This window comes from Gallinula chloropus, assembly GCF_964237585.1.
Source record: "Gallinula chloropus genome assembly, chromosome: 18".
NCBI lineage: Eukaryota > Metazoa > Chordata > Aves > Gruiformes > Rallidae > Gallinula > Gallinula chloropus.
In genome coordinates this window covers 10520765-10539621 of record NC_140103.1, presented here as the reverse complement: position 1 = coordinate 10539621, position 18857 = coordinate 10520765, and the positions used below count along the sequence as shown (strand labels likewise).

Sequence of the window (18857 nt, the reverse complement as noted above, 5' to 3'; positions counted from 1 at the left end):
TGCCGCTGAGCGCCAGGCAGGTAAAGCCCGGGCCCAGCTGCTTCCAGGCGGCCCCCGAGCTTCCAGGGGCTCCTCGGGGCCCTGCCTCGATGACACCGACCCCGAAACTAGCGGGGAGCGGAACAGCCGCACAGCCCCGGCCAGCGCCTCCGGGAGCGCCGGGCCGCCCTGGCTCCGGGCCACGTCATGGCGCCCGCCCCGCCTGGGGCCGCCCCGCCCGCTCCCACCGCCCCGCGAAGGGCGGCCCGGGGGCGGTGCTGGGGCCGGCGGCGGGGCCTGCTCAGGTGCGCCGGGAGGAGGCGGCTGGTCAGCGCAGTGTGTCCTGCGCCGCCGCCATGAGCAGCGCGGAGCTGCCGCTCGGGGCTGGGCCGCGGGCTCAGCCCGCCTGGAAGCGGGAGATCCTGGAGCGGAAGCGGGCAAAGCTGGCGGGGGCGGCCGGCGCCGAGCCGGAGCCCCCGGCGGGGGAGCGACTGGTGGTGGCGGAGAGCCTGGGCCCGCTCCGCGAGAACCCCTTCATGCGGCTGGAGAATGAGCGGCGGCGGCTGCGGCAGGGGCTGCCCGGGCACGACCCCGGGGCGGCGCGGCCGCTGCAGCAGCTGCTGGAGCTGTACAGCGCCGTGCCCGGCATCCGCACCATCCGCGCCGACAACATCCTCATCATCGAGTCCCAGCCCGATGCCCCCGCCTGCTTCGCCGACGGGGACGCGCTGCCCGGCCGCCGCCGGGACCCGGCTGCCGCCGCCTCCTCCTCTTCTTCCTCCTCCTCCCCGCCGCAGCGCCCGGACCCGCTGCGGGAGCTGCTGGCCCGCCGGGGCGCCGCCCTCGCCGAGATCCGCGCTGACCAGGTCGTCATCTACGAGGCGACCGAGCCGCCGCCGGAGCCGCCCGAGGCGGCCGAGCCGGGCACCGTCAGCCGCCTCCTGGAGAAGTTCGGGCAGCGACCGCGGGGCCGCCGACGCCGCGGCGGGGAAGCACTGACCGGGTCCGGTCCCGGTGCCGTACCGGGCGGGGCGGCACCCTCTCCGCAGGTGGGACCGGGCTCTCCCCGGGCAGGGCAGGCTTCTCTTCCGGCGGCGCCGGGCTCTCCCCGGCCAGGGCCGCCCTCTCCGCACAGGGCACCGGGCTCCCCCCGGGCCTCGGGCCGAAAGGCGAGGCCGGGATCTCCGCAGGCGGTGCCGGCCGCTCCCCAGCCGCTGCCGGCTCCCCCGCGGGCTGCCACCCCCCCAGCCGTGCCGGCCGCCCCTCAGCCTCCTGTCCTGCAGCCGGCTCCCCCCCGGGCTGCGCCCCCTGAGCCCGCGGCCCCTCAGCCTCTCCCGGCTCCCCCCCGGGCTGCCACCCCCCCTGCAGCCCCGGCTCCCCCCCGGGTCGCCGCCCCCCCGGCGGTCCCAGCCACCCCCAAGGCCGCAGCCCCCCAGGCCAACTGCTTTCTCCACAAGATCGGCTCCAACTCCTTCACTGTCACCCCCCGGGGGCTGCCCCCCGGCAGCCGTGTCCCCGAGCCCGGTGCTGTCTCCAGCCGTGCTGGGCCACCCAAGGGGCCACCAGTGCCATCCACCAGCGCTTCCCATGCCAGAGCCAATGCCAGGAGGCCAAAGCCAGAGGAGGCAGAAAGGGCCGTGTCCCCCCCACCCAGTGCCACTCCGGCCCCCAGTGCCACCGGCTCCACCCAGCCGCTTTCCGCCTCAGCCCCCCGGGCCGGGGGCTCCTTTGAAATCCACCCAGCCCCCAAGCCCGACTTGGCCTCCATCCCAGCCCATGACCTGCAGGCCCAGGCCCTGGCCAAGCTGCGCCTCAACTCGCGCAATTCCTTCCTCTTCGTGCCGCGCCGGGAGGGCAGCCCAGCTCTGCCCCCAGCCCGGAGCACCAGCCCGGGTCCACAGCCACCCTCCTCGGAGGAGAAGGCACCAAAGGAGCCCCCGAGGGCTTCCGCACCGGAGAAGGAAGAGCCTGTCACTTCCCCACTGGCGCCTTTGGATCCGTTGGTACCTGTGACTTACATCGATGACATTGTGGAGCCGGAGAGTGGGGAGGTTTCTCCCAGGGCCAGCTCAGCTGTGAGGACGGGGAGCTTGGCAGATCAGCCTGGAGGAGCTGGCCCTGACCTGGAGATGGAGTTCTCCTCTGTGCCCCTCTACAGACCACACTCTGCCCCCCACCAAAAGGGAGGCAGCACCTTCACTGTTGTGCCCAAAAGGAAGCCCGTTGCCTCAGGGCTGCAGACTCTTAGTGATGCCAGTGGAAGGCCGCAGTGGGAGGAAGAGGAGGAGGAGAGCAAAGGAAAAGGCAAAGCAGTGGAGAATGCTGACGGGCCTCAAGCGGGGCTGTCCCATAAAAAGCGCTACCCCACGGTCAACGAGATCGAAGTGATCGGCGGGTACCTGTCCCTGGAGAGGTCCTGCATGAGCAAGACGGGCTCCCGCCGCAAGAAGGTAACTAACTGCCTGGGGTGCTCTGGTGCTGAGCAGCCAAGCTGAAAGCATCTCAGTTCTATCAGTTTGTCTGAACATGAGGCATGGGGTGGGAGGATGGGCAGTGTTTTCCTGGACCTTTTGAAAGCCAGAGAGGCTTGCCCTCGGAAGGGGACAGTGGGTGCTCACCCACCAAGTAGATGAGGGTGGTATATGACTTGCAGTAACTGCAGGGCCTCTCCCACAGTCACTCCTGGGAGGTTTGGTAACACCAGGTAAAATATTTCAGGTATTTAGAAGATTGAGGCGAGTTGTGTGGACTTGCACCCTCTCCAGCTCTGCTCCCCGTGTCTGCAGGTGTTGGACATGTTGAGCTCTCCACAGTCACTGCCCAGGTTGTGACACAGTACGATGGGCAGCCTGGCATCTTCCCCGCATTAGTGATCTATTGATAGAGGCTGAAGAATTAGGTCTCCATTAGGCAGAAACAGATCAGCAACAACTTAACTCCCCTTGATAGGATTATACCACCTGGCAGCTCATTCTGGCTGTCCAGTTATGCCTGAAGATCCCAGAGATGTTGATTGCTAAAGTGTCTTTGGAGCGAATGCCAGGTTTTCTGATGGCTTGTGATCTAACTTAGATCCTTGTGAGCCTTAAACTGAGAATTAATCTTCGTGCCTGGGTGTGATGAAGACACAGTTGCACTGACAGAGCGGGTTATTTTTGTTGCGCCGGAGGAGTGGGTGTGAATTGTTGGGCTCTGAAAGCAGCAGCCAAGGTGACAGCTCCTGATTTCAAGGTTTACTATGTGACATGTTTTTCCGTAGGGGGAACACTTGTTTGACATCCCATTACTTAAATTCCACTCAGTCTTTGATGGACTGAATCCACATGGGTGCCTGAGGCACTGAGCTTTATAATTTGAGGAAATCCCTTGACTGGAGTGCTTCTCATTGAGAAGGGAGGCAGGGAGTGCTGTTGCTCGTGGCTTAACGTTGCTACATTCCTTCATAAGAGCACACAGTCTCTATTAATTTGATCATGATGAATGCAGGTAGCAGATCTGGAGCATGAGCACCATGAGGTCCAGAATAAGCAAATAGGAGTGTTGATTCTCATTCAGTGCTCCTGCAGTTTTTCCTTGTCCTTCCTTGGACTGGAATTGTTCTGCTGCTTAAATACCTGCTGGCTGGCACTCATTCCAGCTGTTTTCTTGCCTGTGCTCAGTTCAGTTTGGGGTGTTAGTTGGATTTACACCAAGTCAGGTGTGTGGTATAAATGGTGAAAACATCAAGACAGTTACAGTTAGAAAATAGAGAGGAAACCTTGTGGGACAGACACTTGTGGATAAGCCCGGTGTCTGATGCAGGCAGAGGAGCTGATTTCTCTGTGCAGGGTGGCAGCAGAATAAAGCCTCAAGTAAGCAAAGTGAGTTAACTGGTGGGCAGTGGAAGCTGTCTGAAGCAGTACAACAAGGAGAGGGAGATGAGGACAAAGCTGGTGCAGTGACTGAATTGTTTGATGTTGGTCAAACACTGGAACAGGAATGTTGTGGCTTCTCCATCCTTGGAGCTGTTTGAAAATTGCCTGGTGAGGCCCTTGGAGCAACTCATCGGGTCAGACTTGGAGCAGGAGTTTGGGCCAGAGGTCCTTTCTCCACCTAAAATATCATCTAATTCTTTGAAACTGGTTAACAATTGCATTGTCTGTTCAGTGTTGGAGATGTGTGACATTGGGCAGGTCACGTAGCTTCTCCACCCCTGTTCTTACCAGCTTAATGGCATTAACTGTCCTGCTCTGAAGATGAACTGTGCTAAATCCTGCAAGGTGTGTGTACAGCTGTAACAGCACTCCCTGAGAACCATACACAGGGAAGTCCTGCAGGAAAACTTACATAAAGATCTCCTTTCTGAGATGCTAAAGGACCAAGGAGGAATTCTGAGGTATTAAAAGGCAAAAGAGGAACTGCCTGTAACATTGCAGAGCTCAGGAGGCTGAAATTCATGGGGAGCTTTCAGGAAACAAGACCCAGCTTAAGGAGAAGTAGTAGAGCCACAAGTTTCTGGTTAAAACGAAATGTGATGATGTAGTGAAAGAAACACCAGGTTTTCCTTCGGTTCCCTTCCTGCCTGGGTGGCAGGCATGGAGTCTGGCTTTGCAGCCAGGGTTTAGAAGATGATGCTGTAGCAAATGGAAAGATTTCTGTTTACTCTTAACCCAGAGGATGTTTGTGGCTGTTACTCCGGGTAATAGGGCTGAGTGGCCATGCCTGAAAAGGAAGGAGCTAGTATTAGGAAACATTCCTTGGTCTCTTCCCAAGAGATTGCTGTGTGTCACCAAGGCAACCAGCCAAAAACATGTTTTGTAGATATGTTGGGGTTTTCAGAGCCTTGCTTTTGGCCGGAATTGGGCAGGAGCAGACATCTCGTGTGAGCTGGAGGCTGCAGTTCTTTGGTAAAACCACTGTCCCTTTCTCTTTCGAAACCAAACCTGATGGGGGTTTCTGTGAGCAGCTACTGGGGTTTTTTTGGGGATGATTCTCTCCAGGCAGACCTGCTGGATGAGCCCACGCTAAGTATCTTCCTTTCCAAACCTTGCCCTGGATTTGCTGAAGGGTCTCTAAGTAAGCACCAGGCTCAAGACAGTGGTGTTAGTGAAACATTGGTGACTTGGAGAACTTCATCCACTTGCTAATGCCCAGCAGGAATCTGGGTGGGACAAGCAGCAGGCCTGGGAAGTGCTGTGTCCCTGCAGATCATTGGGGGTTTGTGCTTCTGATTTATTTGGAGGGAGAGTGGCAGTTGTGTCAGGCTGATTGTTCTGAGGTGCCAGTTGCATTTGTCTCTCAATGCAAAAATTCAGCCTCCCTTTTCAGTCCCCTGGTTGCCTGACTGGTGGGGATGCCAGCAACACGGACCTGAATCGGTGCATGTCTTCTGGTCTGCACCCTCCATGGCTTTTTGGTGTGGGAGAGAGGGTGGGAGTGGGCTCTGGTGCCGCTCTGGTCTGTGTGGAGGGAGCTCCAGCCCCTGTTTCTGGCTCCATGGCTGCAGGACTTGTGACATTGCTGACAGCCTGGGGGGTGCTGCTGATGTTTGAGGCCTTTCAGGAAAAATAGCTTCATGGCTCCTTCCAGACACTTCAAGAATGCAAAGCAGCTGTTTGTTTTGGGGTTGGAGCTGGGTCTTAGGCTGATGAGGGAGAGAGAGAAATGCTGTGCCTGCATCAGGATTAAAAAGGGGGTCCCAGCTGTCTTGTGGGGCTAGAGCTGCTGCAGTGGGACAGTTGTGGCTCACCCAGGGAGGGCTGTGAAGGTGAACATGGGCTTGTGTATGGTGGGATGCAACGGAGGGGTGAGCCCCAGCCGTGCTCATCCTGGGGTGTGGGCAGGGAGGTTGAGCTCTTGTTCTACAGGTGTTAAGATGCCCTTCAGGACTGGTCACTCACTCTGCATCTGATTTGAGACCTCTCCAAGCGTCATCATGTCCAGTTCAGGTAGTGGGGTGGAGGAGTGACTTCAGTTTGAAAAACCAAGTGAATGTTTGCAGCTTTGGACAGATGCACAGGTTTCAAGTGGAGCTGCTGGCTGAGCTGCCAGCTCCCAGCAAGGACAGGATACGTGCACAGGGGTGGAAGAAGACCTACTGACCTTTATTCTAAGCAGGGAGTGGGGAGAGGATGCAGAGCTCTGTCGGTGACCCCTGCTCAGTGCTCGTCTTCGTGCTCTGTTATTGCAGAAATAGTAAAGACACTTCAGCCTGATAGCAGCCCCAGGAGGAAGGGAAGGCTTTGCTGCAGGATGTGGATCTTTGGGATCTCAGAGGATCTAGCTCAGCTGAGCCAACAAGAACTAATCTTAGTTTGGTTACCTGCCAAAAATATCCTACAATAAAGTTGTCACTGAGATAGACATCTGGGTTTCTGTAGAACATGTGACTGGCACCTTGGAGCAAGTGGTTGGGAAGGACTGCCGAGCCAGCTGGGGTCCTGAGCAGTAGCTGTCTCTCTTCAGGCTTCATGCTCACATCTTGTTGGAGGCTGGACCCCACCATGAAGGACCTGTGTGTACAGAGTTTGCCCCAACCTGCCCCTTCCTCATGTCTGATCACTTCTGAAGTTCATCCCAAGTCATGGTATGTTTGTCCCCTCCAGGACCTGGTACCTCCTGGGAGTCCTTCAGGAAAAGTGACTTCTGGCCAGCCCACCCAGTCAGTGTCCTGTAAGTCACAGGACTTGAGAGCCCACAGACACCAGGTTGTTGATGTTTTAATCTTTTCAGCTTGTCACAGTAGGCAGTTGGAGTGCTGGAAGGTGAGCTGCAGCCTTGTGTGAACAGGCCTCACAAGAACAAGGGTGGTGGGATCCAAACAGTCTCTGAAGAGGTTCAGCTTCAGCTGAACTTCAGAAAGTCCCAGCACTTCAGCATGGTCCATTTTCTAACATTTCCAGCCACATATTAATGCCAGAGTGTGGCTTCCAAATGCCCACTTAAATGTCTGATCAAAATGACTCTAAACATCCCCCAGCTTTTTATCGTGGGCAGGATCCAGCAGGAGTTTTGATGGTGTAACCTGCTGAAGTTCTTGCTCTGTAGCTTTCCATCCCTTCAGTGCTGCTGGAGATGGTCTCCTGTGAGAACCAGGCGTAGGCTCGAGGTGCTGGCAGGGATGAACACTTCCACCCATTGCCCAGACCTGTCTGGAGCAAGTCTGTGCAGTGTGGAACCCAGATACCTCTGCCTGCCTGCCTGGAGTGGGCTTTTGCAATGTTCAACACAAAGGAACCGTAACACAAGTAAATGACCCTGCAGAAATCTCCCTGCCAGAGTGAAGTAGATGCCCTTGTCTGTGTTCTGGAGGGATTGGGACAAAGGTTTGTGTTATCTGGCTCCTGGAGAGCTGCGTGTTCCTGCTCTGCTTTCTGCCTCATGCCTGTGCTCTGCTGGGATGAGTAAATCTGCCACGTTTAAGGAGGGGTTGTAGTATGTATCAGAGGTGGATGCATTGAATTTTTGGGAGATGAGGTCAGCAGCGACAGGTTCTGCTCAGAAAGCACGTGTCTGCTCATGCTGAAGCTGCTCTGTCCTCCGCAGAGGCGATTTCCACCAGCTGTCAGCCCTGAGCAGGCACAGACCCTGCATTTCCCTGCCATTCCCTCCTTCCACTGCCTTTACCCTGTGCTCTTGCTGGCTGTGTGGCCTGGAAACCAGGATCTTCTTGTGGATCTAGGCTTGAAACCACCTCAGAAGCTGTACTTGAGGCTGTCACGGGGGTGGTGGGTTGGGTTTTGTTTCCCAGCAGCCTGCCAGCTTCTTGATGTGTGGGTGCTTCCTTGTACTAACCCCCTGGCAGAGCAGATGAGTCGTGGTTATCTCATCTCTGTAGTGGGAAACTTTCTGTGACTTGTTTTCTCCGTGGCCACGTCACTCCTGGACTTCACCTTGTGCCTCAGTGACAGTCTGAGCTGCTCCCAGACTCTCCTTGCTCTCCCTCCTGCTTGTTCCAGGGAAGGGACAGAGGAGCTAAAATAGAAACTCTTACGCAAACAAGAGCCCAGCCTGCCTTTGAAGCTGGTTAGGACGTGCCCAGGGCTCAGCCTGCCCCGAGCTTGAGAGGAGATTTGGAGTGCTTTGTGCTCCCAGTTCTGATCATGTGGATTACAGTTATCTTAATTGGTTTCCTTAATCTGTGGACCAGATTGGAGATGGTTGATAATTTCACTTGGGCTTGGGTTTTCCTCTCCCTGCTGCTTGTTCCACTGTATGACAGCCCTGAGAAGGGCTGAGGAAGAGCTGCAGGCTGGCAGGGGGGAAGCCCTGCTTGTCTGCCTTAGCTGTGGGACATGGAGTGATTGCAAGGTTTAGTCTCCAGGTTCAGGGGCAGTAAAGCAAATCTAGGTAAGAGCTGCTGTAGCAGCATCCCCTTCACCTCTGGGGTCTGCTCACTCCCCTCCTGAGGGAAACCTGGGCAGCTTAATGCCTATTTATAACCTGGCTTCTTCCTAGTGACTGCAGTGGGACATGGCCATGCCATGAAGCTGTAACGGTGTCTCTGTCTGGCCAGCACGTAGGAGCATCTGTATCACACAGAGAAACTTCACAAACATCCTGGGAAAATCTGGGCTGGAGGAACTTGGTGTTGATGTTTTCCAGGATGTGCCCTTCAGATGATCTTGGGAACTTGGCAGCATGGAGCTGCAGTTCCTTGGGCACTGGGACTGTGAGCAAGCTGAAGAAAACATCTCGGAGGCTGCAGGAGTAAACTCCTTAGGGAAATTGTATAGCTTGCAGCTAGTGAAAATGCAAGGCTGAGGGCATGTCTGAGCCCTGTGGTGAATCTGCTGCACATAATCACTTCTCTTTGAGGAAGTATCTTGTGTGTGTTAGTGGTACAGAAGGAGGATGAGAGAGATAGAAGCTGTCACACAGCTAATAGTGTTCATGTCACTGAAGCCTAGAAGGAGGAATTGTGTTCCCAGCCTCTCTTCCCATATTTCCTGGGAAATGATACTCCATCTGTCCCAGTCTGGCTGGAGACACTGGCACTCAACCCAGCTATTTGCTTGCACTGCTCCAGTCAGTCCTGGTTACACAGAAAGTGAATGGCATCTCCCAGCGCTGCCCCGGGTTGTAGCCACAAATCACAGGCTCAGAGCTGCTGACACCCTCTTCTGTTTGGGAGCTCTGCATGTTGTTTGTGAAAATACCAAGTCTTGGCACGAGCTGTACCTTGTTTGTGCCTGCTCATGTTGTGTGTTCAGGGGAGAGATCTCTCATGCAGGGAGATTTCTGCAGTTCTGGGGACTAAGTAACTAACACTTGACGTGCTTGTTAAACTGTGGAGGGCTCTGGCTCCTCTGGCTGCAGATGTGTGAAGGAGCGAAGGGAGCCCTGGGTGAATAGCTGCTTTGTACCCACTCACACTCCCTCTGCTCTGTGGCTTTGGGTGCTGGGATCTTCAAGAGTTAACCAAGCTGCCTGCCCTGCTGTGCTCCCTGGGACTGTCCCTACCCTGTCACTTCTCATCAGGAATTTGAAACTTCCCTGTGCCTTGCACAAGGAGGTTAATATTTCGAATCTCCATGCATTGCTCCTATCTGCCATGTGCTTCAGCATATTGATTACACAGAGCTGGCTTTTGTGGGTTGCCTTGTAAATGGAGACTTTCTTGTTTTGCCTTGTGGCTTTGGAGCTGGGACACGAGCCTGGAGGCAACTTCTTCTTCACCAGCAGCACAGTGCTTCCTTCACACGCTACTGCTGGAAATCTTCTAGCTCTGTTGAGTAGCTAGCTCTGTGATGCACTTAATTGTTGAGCAAAGCTCGTTGCTACTCTTGAGAAACACTTGTTGGAATAGTGTGATCAAGTGAACTGATGGTGGAGCAGCCAACTCCTGTGCCCCAAAACTCTTCTTGTAGAGAATGACAGAAAAGTCCATTTCTGAAGTGCCACCTGCAATTTCCTTCAGCCATAGCAGGACAGGGTTAAGCTGATACAGGCACCAAGTCTCAAGTCCCCCCCAGTTCCTCTGGGTACCTGTCAGAAAAACCTTTTCATCCTGTGTGGAGGAAAGGCTTTAGAGGTGCAAAAGCTCTTTATCTTATCAGAATGACAACAAATGCCTTGGTAATATGCTGATGGCACTGCAGCCCCCAGGGTGCTATTCCAGGCTGTGCCTGGAGTTGTTCAGCGATTTGGGCTGACAACACAGGATGGTGTTTGCAGGACAAGTGGAGGTGTGTAGAGAAGCTCACTGCTGACTCCTATGGAATGGCTTCTTTTCCCCCAAATCCTTTATCTGAAGCTTTCAGGGAGCACAGTGCATTGCCTCAGAGTGGCCAGTTGTAATGGAGAGCTGAAGGTCCTGGCAGAGGTGTGCAGCTGGTGAGCTGCTCCTCTGCCTCCTCTTGCTAAATGTGCTGATTGGTGAGAATGGCCATACTGGGTCAGATGGAGAGACCAGTGTAAACCCTTTGGGGACCTTTGTCCACCATAAAATACCTACTTCTGCCCTCTGTTTCCAGTCTCACAAGCAGTGAAATACCTGTGCAGGGACCTTCCCTCTCACCTCATGGAGGCAGGAGTTGTTGCCAGTTAAGTGACCCTCTTCCCCTGGATGCTGAGCTCTGCTGGGCAGAGCCTCCATCAGTGCTGGTGCTGCTTTCCTGCCCAGCTGGGGATGCTGCTGCTTGCACCCCTCCACGGGATGGTCTGTATCCTGAAGCACTCCCAGGGGTCTGCTGCTGCTGTGGCTCTCAGGTATCCAGTGGGATGTCTTGTGCTTGTGTCTCACTGACCAACAACCAAGGCAGCAGGAAACGTAGCAACACTCTGTGTGAGGCTGCACAAAAGCACAAGGTGATTTTTTTTTCTCTTCAGAACACTGATTATTTATTTTCTTGCTTGTTCTGTCAGTGGTTTCAGCCACTCGCTCTTCTGTATTCATGTTTAACTGTTACCCACCCTTCCTGCAGACACAAGCTGAAACCCTCCTGCTGCCCTTGCTGAGAAAGGAGACTGCATTTGGCTGACAGGGGTGTAAAGCTGTTAAACCAGCTGCTGGGAGTCACACCCAGCAGCTCACACGTGCCCCAGGGAGTCCGTGCAATTCCTGATTTGAGCATTTCAGGATTATATTGCTTGGGGAGAGAGGATGCTTACAGGGAAGTTAGTACCTGAAAAGAGCAAATCTTGATCCCTGGGATGCTGTGAGGTACCTGGGGAATGTAACCACGTTACTGAAAAGTTGTGCTGTCCCTCTCATGGTGTCTCCAAAGGTTTGGAAGTGCTGGAGGCACTGTGTGATGTTAGCAGGGGCAGGAGTGAACTCCAGCTTGTGCTTCACCACTTGCCATCCCATCTAGTTCCTGCACATGCTGAGTGGGATGGCAGCAGTGCCCCTGGCAGCCTCCTGGGAGAGCCCCAGGCTGGGGATGTGGCTGCTCCCTGTCACTCTGCAGGGAAGGGGAGATGCACTTGCTCATTGTCAGTCCCGTTGTAGGCTGCTATGATGGGATCAGTGTGCTGCTACCAACTTGCTGGAATATAGTTAAAAGGGGATCTTTTCCCCCTCTTTTTCTTTCGATGGCCAGACCAATTCCTTTTTCACAGTATTACAAGGCAAGGATTTGGCTGCCAGAGAGGTTCCTGTTGAAAAGGTGTAAAGACCATTGATAGAGCGGAGGTGGCTCTGCCACACCTGCCAAGAAGCAAATGTGCTAATGGGTGGAGAAGGGAAAAGCCACACTAAAGAGATTTCTGCTGGAGTTGAGGGTGCAGATTAACCCCATGGTTTCCTCCTAAGACTTGCCTTGATATCCCTGGTTTGGGAGAAGCCATGGGCTGGGTGTTTGCTGTCATTACTGCAGACTTGCAGACTTTCCCACTGCAGCTTTGAGAGGTGAGGTGTCTGCTGACTTCTCTTTGTGTCACAGGTTGGTTTCTGCAAGCTGGTTATTTTTATTTCTAATGTGTCTGTGTACATGGGGACACTCTTGGTGTTGGTCTGAGTGCATCCTGACAGCCTGCATCCCCTGAAACAAGGTTGACTTCTTTTTTTCCCCCCTTTTCCAAGTGAGCCCTGTGTGCCTGGTACTCAGGTTTATGCTCCTTAGGCAATGTTTACCCTGGCTTCTCTTCACTGGGCACTGTGTTGCTCATTACTGTTCAAATCCTAGCAAACAAATAAATGATTTTTGCTATGGCAACAAGAATCTGGTGGCTGAACAGCACAGTGTTCCCCAAAAGCCTGCCTCACTCCTTCCAGTGTGGCTCTGATTGCTGGGCAGGGTATTCATCTAGAGATATATGGGCTTGGGCTTGTCCCTGGTTTTGTGACACAGTTCTGGGTGAAGCATTCAGCTGACCAAATAGTGACAAATCCCTGCACACGTCCACAGCTGATGGGTGCTAAATTCTCCCTTTCCACAACTGGCAGCTGCTGTCACAGCAGAAATGGGGGGAATCTGCTGAGATGGTGAGCAGAGTCCTCTGGCTGGGCTCCAGCGTGCCTGGCTGCTCTGGGGTATGGCTTTCTTCTGTCACTTGTGTCCCCATCAAAGCCTGCATGGGCTGGTGAGGGGCTGCTGGCTGTGCAGACCTGTTGTCTGTGCTGTTACCAGGCTCTTGATTTTCCTTTTTAGCAGATTCCTGGGATTGATTCTGCCCTTGTTCCCCATGTGTGCTCTGCTGGTGAGCTGCTCGGAGGGCTTCTTGAAGCAGCTGTGTTGACCCACGTGTCCCCTGGTTTTGCCTGAATAAATTGCTCTCCATCTTCTGTTGGATCAAGCAGAGCAGCTTTGTGCTTCCCTGAAACCACCCCGTGCCAGGGAGGGAAGCTGGCCTGGGGAACCTGGGCGATGCCACAGCAGGTTTATCTCTGGGTGCTGGGGCAGCGTTTGGGGCTCTCGCCCCGCATGGGCAGGGCTGACTGAACGCCCAGAGGGGCTGTGCAGGGGCAGGGAAGGCAGCTGCTCACACAGAGCCTGCTCACTGGAGTCCAGCCCCGTGCCAGCACTGGCTGTTCTCTGGTGTTTGCTTTGCCTGGGTGCGTCCAGGGGATTTATTGCAGAGCAGCCATAGGGCTCTTCCTGCTGCTTGATAGCAGCGTGTGGGGAGACGCTGCCACGGGGCAAAGCTGGTGCTTCTCTGGGGAGGGCTTTGCACCGAGGTGAACCCAGGCCAAGCAGGTGTCAGCCTTCGCCTAGGCCAACCTGAGGTGTTGCTGAAACAGCAGGTTACCTTGTTGGGAGAGCTCTCCCTGAGCCAGGGCTGGCACTGCTGTGGGTAGTGATTGCTCTTGCTGAACAGCCTCAGCAGTGCCAGCTGCAGCACGGTGGCTGCAGCGAGCAGCCGGGCTGGCGGTGTCCTGCAGGACACCCGGCTCTGGGAGCCAGCACGGCCCGGCGAGTTGGCTGTGGGAAGTGGGACCTGCTTCAGTTTAGGGTCTTAGGCTGGGCTGCTGGCATGTTGCCTCTGGGCATTGCATGGGGGTGTCTCCTGGTTGGTTCTGCTGCTTTCTAATCACTGTTTTTACTCCCTGTGAAGCTCTTTGCTCCTGTGCTACACGCAGCTTTAGTCCAAGTTGGACTCAGAGCTGTTTCTCTGAGACATTTCCTCCTGACAGCAGAAACCCAGGAAAGCTTAGTTCCATTTCCCAAACTTAACTCCAAACCCAAGGCACATCCTTCCTGTCTCCTTTATTTTTCCATGTTTAGCCAAGTGCTCCTTGTCCTTCAGCACAGCTGCCAGCAATGGTAAGCAGCCTGCGTGCAGGGGCTGGTGCTGGGATAGCTTCTGAGCTTCCAGGAGCCCTGGGCACCTCCACCCTCGTGGCCTCTGTGCCTGGCAGCGTAGCTCGTCTCCCCAGTACAGACACCACATTGTGAGTGGTCACTGCCTGCTCTGCTGCCTGGCTCGGGTCAGGGAGCATCTAGGTCAGCCACAGGGGCAAGAAATACAGGGAACAGCAACTGGGATGCTTCATCTTCAGGGCTGTTTTATTCCAAACCCTTTTCTATGAAATATAATCCCTCCTCTCCCCATGTGTCATCTGGAGAAGGTCAGAGCAGAGCTCAGGGCTGGGTGCTGTTTCTTTGTGTATCTGAGGGAAATGGCAAATATAGCACATGGGGCAGATGTGCTGTGCTTGCTCCTTGCCAGTTACTGCACAGCACCAGAAGGGATCATCTCAACCATCCAGCTCCTGTCACGAGCAACTGCATCCTCTTAATTCTGTTCATAACCCTGTTGGCTCATTTTTAGTTGTAGGTTGAAAGGAAGAGATCACAACACCCTTTAGGCAGCTGCTCCTGAACCTTGATCCATGTTGGCTAAATACTTCCCTGCGTCTGGCGTAAATTCATTCCTGGCAAGCTTATCCTCCTTGTTTGTCTGTTGTCTGCTGGCATCAGCAGTTCTTCTCTGCTCCTTGGTGTTTATTTTCTCAGTGTGCTTACAGAGAGCTGTTAGACTTTTTCTCAAGCTTCACTTCTGCTGGTGTGAACAGGCTGAAGCTCCTCTCCACCTGTGGAGGTGACTTGTAACCAGATCTTCTGAGTCCAATGGTGGATAGTGATTCAGACATGTAAGACTGCAAGGGAACAACCCCTTCCCTCAGCTTTTCCTTTCATCTTGGAAGAGGATAGCTGGAGTTACTGTGTCTGGATTTGGGCATCCTGCTACAGGAGGGATGCAGTCTGGTGGAGGCTGCTGCAGTGCTGCTGGGGCTGGAAGAAATGGCCCATGAGGAGAAGCTGAGGGAACTGGTTTGTGCAGCCTGGAGGAGAGAGGTGGAGTCCAATTGCTGCCTTGAACTACTTCTGGGTGTTAGAGGGGTAGGATGGAGCCAGCCAGTCCCTATTTCCAGTGGAAACACCTTGCTTTTTATTCCAGGCTTACTTAAACTGCATCCTAATGATGATTGCAGTCCTGTAGCCAACCCAGAATTTTCTTTCTCAGTTAATCACAGGTGATGAACCCTTAGAGTGAGGGTTGGTCTTAAACATCATCCCATTCCTAGTGTTCTTGCTGTCCAGTTTTCTTCACGACCCACAAAATTCTGGTTTTCCTTTGATCAACTCCCATTTTTGGCATCTTTATTTCATACTCCTCCAGTTATTGTGCAAAGGTCACTGGTGAGTGCTAAATAACACTTGTTTCAGAACAGAACCTTTAAGGGCCTCCCACTCATCCAGTATTTTCCCTCCCTACTACCACCTCGTACCATCTCTCCCTTAGCTGCCTCCATCCTCTCACTCCTGGTGTTACACCCTGGTTCTCTGTAGCTTAAATAGCTTTTTACCAGCATGTCGTCCCAAAAATGTGGTTCTGTTCATGCTGGCTCTGTTGTCTAGAGCACAGGTACACAAAGGAGTTGGCAGGCATTAACAGTGCTGCCTTTCCTCCTTGGCAACACTGATGCTTCTTGCAGGACACACTGGCAGCTTGTCCTCACTGCTGGGCATCACTCTTGGGTGATGGCAGAGTATGTGCCAGGGCAAAAAGTGAGAGGTACTCAGGACCTCTCAGCCTCCTGCCTCCACCCTGTGTAACTGGCTGTCTGCTGCTGTGGTTTCTCTCTGCATGGTAGGAGCTTCAGCAGGGCACATGGGGAAACAACTACCCTACAACAACCTGCCTACAACTACCTGAAGGGAGGGTGCAGAGAGGTGGACGATGGTCTCTTCAGTCAGGTGACAGGAGATGGGACAAGGGGAAATGGCCTCAAGCTGTGTCAGGGCAGGGTCAGAGCAGATGTGAGGGAAAAGTTCTTCCCTGGCAGAGTTGTGGGGCTGTGGAACAGGCTGCCCAGGGAGGGGCTGAGTCACCTTCTTTGGGTGTGTTTAAAAAAAGGATAGATCAGGTACTTAGGGATATGGTTTAGCTTAGGATGGGAATGGTTGGACTTGATGATCTTAAAATTCTTTTCCAACCCTGTGGTTCTGTGAAAGGCAGGGGGCTGTAATAGCTCCCTTAAACCAGGGTGAAGCCCTGGGCTGGGGTGACCTTTGCCAGAGCACGTGCTGGGAGGAACGGTTTCTTGTGCTGCTTTCTAGTAATGCTCCTTTGCTGGTTGTTGTCTAGATGAAGATCTCTTTCAATGAGACAAGTTTGCAGACTATGTTTGAGTACCCATCAGAGAGCTCACTGGTGGAGGAAGAGGAGGAGGAGGAAGAGGAGGAAGAGGAAGGACATGCTTCTGAAACAGAGGAGGATAAATCTTGCACCTTTTACATTCCACGCCCAAATAGCACTTTGCATCCCAGTACACCTAACTCAGGTGAGTGAGGCATGGTGGGGTTACTGGTGGTGTCTGGCACTGTCTGTGTTTCCTACAGACCTTTATGGGGCTCCACCTGGGTGGAACAGCTAATGGGGGGGGACCTCTGAATTGGGGCTTAGTGGGGACAGAGAACTGCAGATGGAGAGTTAATGGATCCCCTTTCTTTTTGAGGTGGTGAAAAATACTTATGTCAGCTTTGTCCTTCCAGCAGACCTATCCAGCTACACCCCAAAGCACTCCGTGAAGTTCAGCGAGTGGCAGGAGCAGAAGTATGAGGAGATGCCTGCCACAGAGGGACCCCTCCCGAAGGAAGGCGATTCCCCTGGGAGCCAAGACATGGTGAGGCTTTAAATAAGCAGGTCTTGGCTTTGCTCTGCTCTTACCCAGTGCTCAGGTTGGTCTGGGATGATGGGCTGGGCTGTGCCTTCTGCAGAGCACCTGTGTTTGTGTTGGCTGCCCAGGGCAGGGTGCTGCTGCTCACAGCGTGATCGGCACAGCCCCATGGCCAGCCATCCCACCTGCCTCTCCCTGTCAGTGGAAGGGAGACTGGGGCAACTGGCACACTGTACTCCAGGGCATGTTTGGAGGGGGAGTTCAGTGCAGCCTTCACTGCCCAAAGGTGTTGGGTGCTCGTTTGCTTTGGATTTGATGACACCTCCTTGTCAACTCTGCTTTCCCCACAGCTCACCCCGGCGGAGAAGGGCGGACTCTCCGATTTCAGCAGTGAGCCTGCTCTCTATTTTTGATCACTTCATCTTCGAGCCTGCAGCAGCAGCTGCTGGACAAAATGTGTCAGTGCACGTCCCGAATGTCCATGCAAAGCACCATGGGAGCAAGCTTCTGGGTCCCTCTCTCACCATGGTTTTCATTGGATCCTGATGCCAAGGGTGGACTAGATGCTGTTGAGCATCTCTGGAGAACATTTGCACTGGATTCTGGGACCTAACTACTACTTTTAAGGCATATGATTTATTCTACCTGTGGCCTTACATATTCCTTGTTCAAGATCAGCTGCTGATGAGGCATCTTAAGAACAGATCTGTAGTTCTGGGATGGATGTGGATACTCTCAGTGCTTCCCTGAGTCCGCTCATCCAGGCTGTATGGGGTCAGGGGTGGCTTTTGTAACCCTTCTCCCATCAGAGGACCCAGTGAAGAACAGTTCTGGAGTTCTGGTGTTGGGAGTATCCAGGCAGGTTGCTGGAGTCACAGGGTGGTTCTGATTGACAGCTCCATTGGGTGTCATTTGGAAAACCATTGATGGTTCCTGGCATATTCTGGGCATGTTTCTGGGTCTGGTTTCACTGAACCATCATGGAATTAATGTGCCAGTTACGTTTTTGTGAAGGAAGCAGAACACACCATGGGAGGGATGGGAAGGGGAATAAATGCCTTTAGCTTTAGGTGTCATTTTTGCACTGATCTGTAAAGCCGTGTCCAGACTGGCTTGAGCCTCTTGAAGATTCCCAACCATTGGCCATAGTTTCCTCTGTCCATACCCCATGCTGGCACCCAGTCTCTAATACCCCCTTCAGTTTGCCAGTTCCTCTTGTTGCTTTCTTTGAGTACCTAACAGGGCCAGGCCCAAGACTTCTCTGACTTGGTTGGCAGGGAGGCATCCTTCCTGCCACGCTCGCTCTGCTCCTCCAATGCAAAGCACAGGGGGGCCACTTCACTCCTTTCTCCTGCAGAACTTGAACAAGGAATATGGGAATATTTTTTTTTTGTAGGATTTTTATAGTTCTATTGTAATTGTTTAATGCAGCCAATATGCAAAGGAATCTTCTAGACTCTTCCATTTAAGTTTTCTACTACTGTAAACTCAGGGTCAAAATTGCACTCTGGAAAAGATGGAACGTTGCTGCTAATGTGATTTGTACTTCTGGGATTAAAAGAGATGCAGTTGGAATAGATAACAGCCTCCTTGGGCTTTGTGAGTGGTACCCCAGCATGTGGCTCTATCCAAAGGAACAGGCTGGAATTGTTAATTAAATTTGATACTTTGCTTGGTTTCTCTGTTATATATAGATAATCAACATCTAGTCAAGCTGACATTGGTCTCTCAACTGAAAATGCTCTGCACACCTTGTACTTGGTGTATAGTGTAGCAGCAGGAACGTTGTTCTGCTGAAAAATATGATCAGGACTAAATGTTGGGACATACACAGCTGTTCTCTCCTGCCCTGGGTGCCTAAGTATTTCTGGGAAGAGAATGCAAAAAAACCCCAAACCAAAACACTCAACTGCTTGTTAGATGTCAGCTGGAGGGACCACAAAGGAAGTTTTTCCACCTCCTTGCACTCCTAGGCCTTGTCCTTTCCAGGCTAACTGGAGCTGAGCTCCTGGGAGCAGTGTGTGGCTGGCAGCACATCTGCCTGTGGCTGATGCAAGTGCAGGGAGAAGAGCAGTGAATCCCATGTGCTATGGCCTCTCCTTAGTGAAATCCATCAGGACAAGGTGCTGAGACAGGTAGAATGGGGAAAAGGGTTGCTGGTGCCTGCTAGATTTAAGGGCTGAGTAAGTTACCAGGTGATGTGGAGTTGAACACTGAGCAGTGCCCACAGGCAATAGCTCCACACACAGCTGAAGGACGTGGGGGACTGTCTGAAGAAAAGGCTATGCACAGCTTTTCTTACAGAGAAGGTCCCAGTGAGCATCTTGTGCAG

At 53.6% G+C, this 18857-nt stretch overlaps 1 protein-coding gene across 1 annotated transcript; it reads left to right on the top strand.

Moving 5' to 3' along the window:
• Nucleotides 1-318: 318 nt before the first annotated feature.
• Nucleotides 319-17009, top strand: TPRN (taperin). Its single transcript, XM_084272366.1, has 4 exons — nt 319-2429; nt 15994-16189; nt 16401-16531; nt 16876-17009. Exons 1-4 carry the CDS (start codon nt 336-338, stop codon nt 16936-16938), a joined length of 2484 nt encoding a protein of 827 aa, XP_084128492.1. The 5' UTR covers nt 319-335; the 3' UTR covers nt 16939-17009.
• The last annotated feature ends 1848 nt before the right edge of the window (nt 17010-18857 follow it).

Excerpts from the sequence above, each read along its gene's own strand:
- TPRN (XM_084272366.1), top strand. The coding sequence starts at position 336 with ATGAGCAGCGCGGAGCTGCCGCTCGGGGCTGGGCCGCGGGCTCAGCCC. Across the intron at positions 2,430-15,993 it reads CGGGCTCCCGCCGCAAGAAG|ATGAAGATCTCTTTCAATGA; the intron begins GTAACTAACTGC and ends GTTGTTGTCTAG. Across the intron at positions 16,532-16,875 it reads CCCCTGGGAGCCAAGACATG|CTCACCCCGGCGGAGAAGGG; the intron begins GTGAGGCTTTAA and ends CTTTCCCCACAG.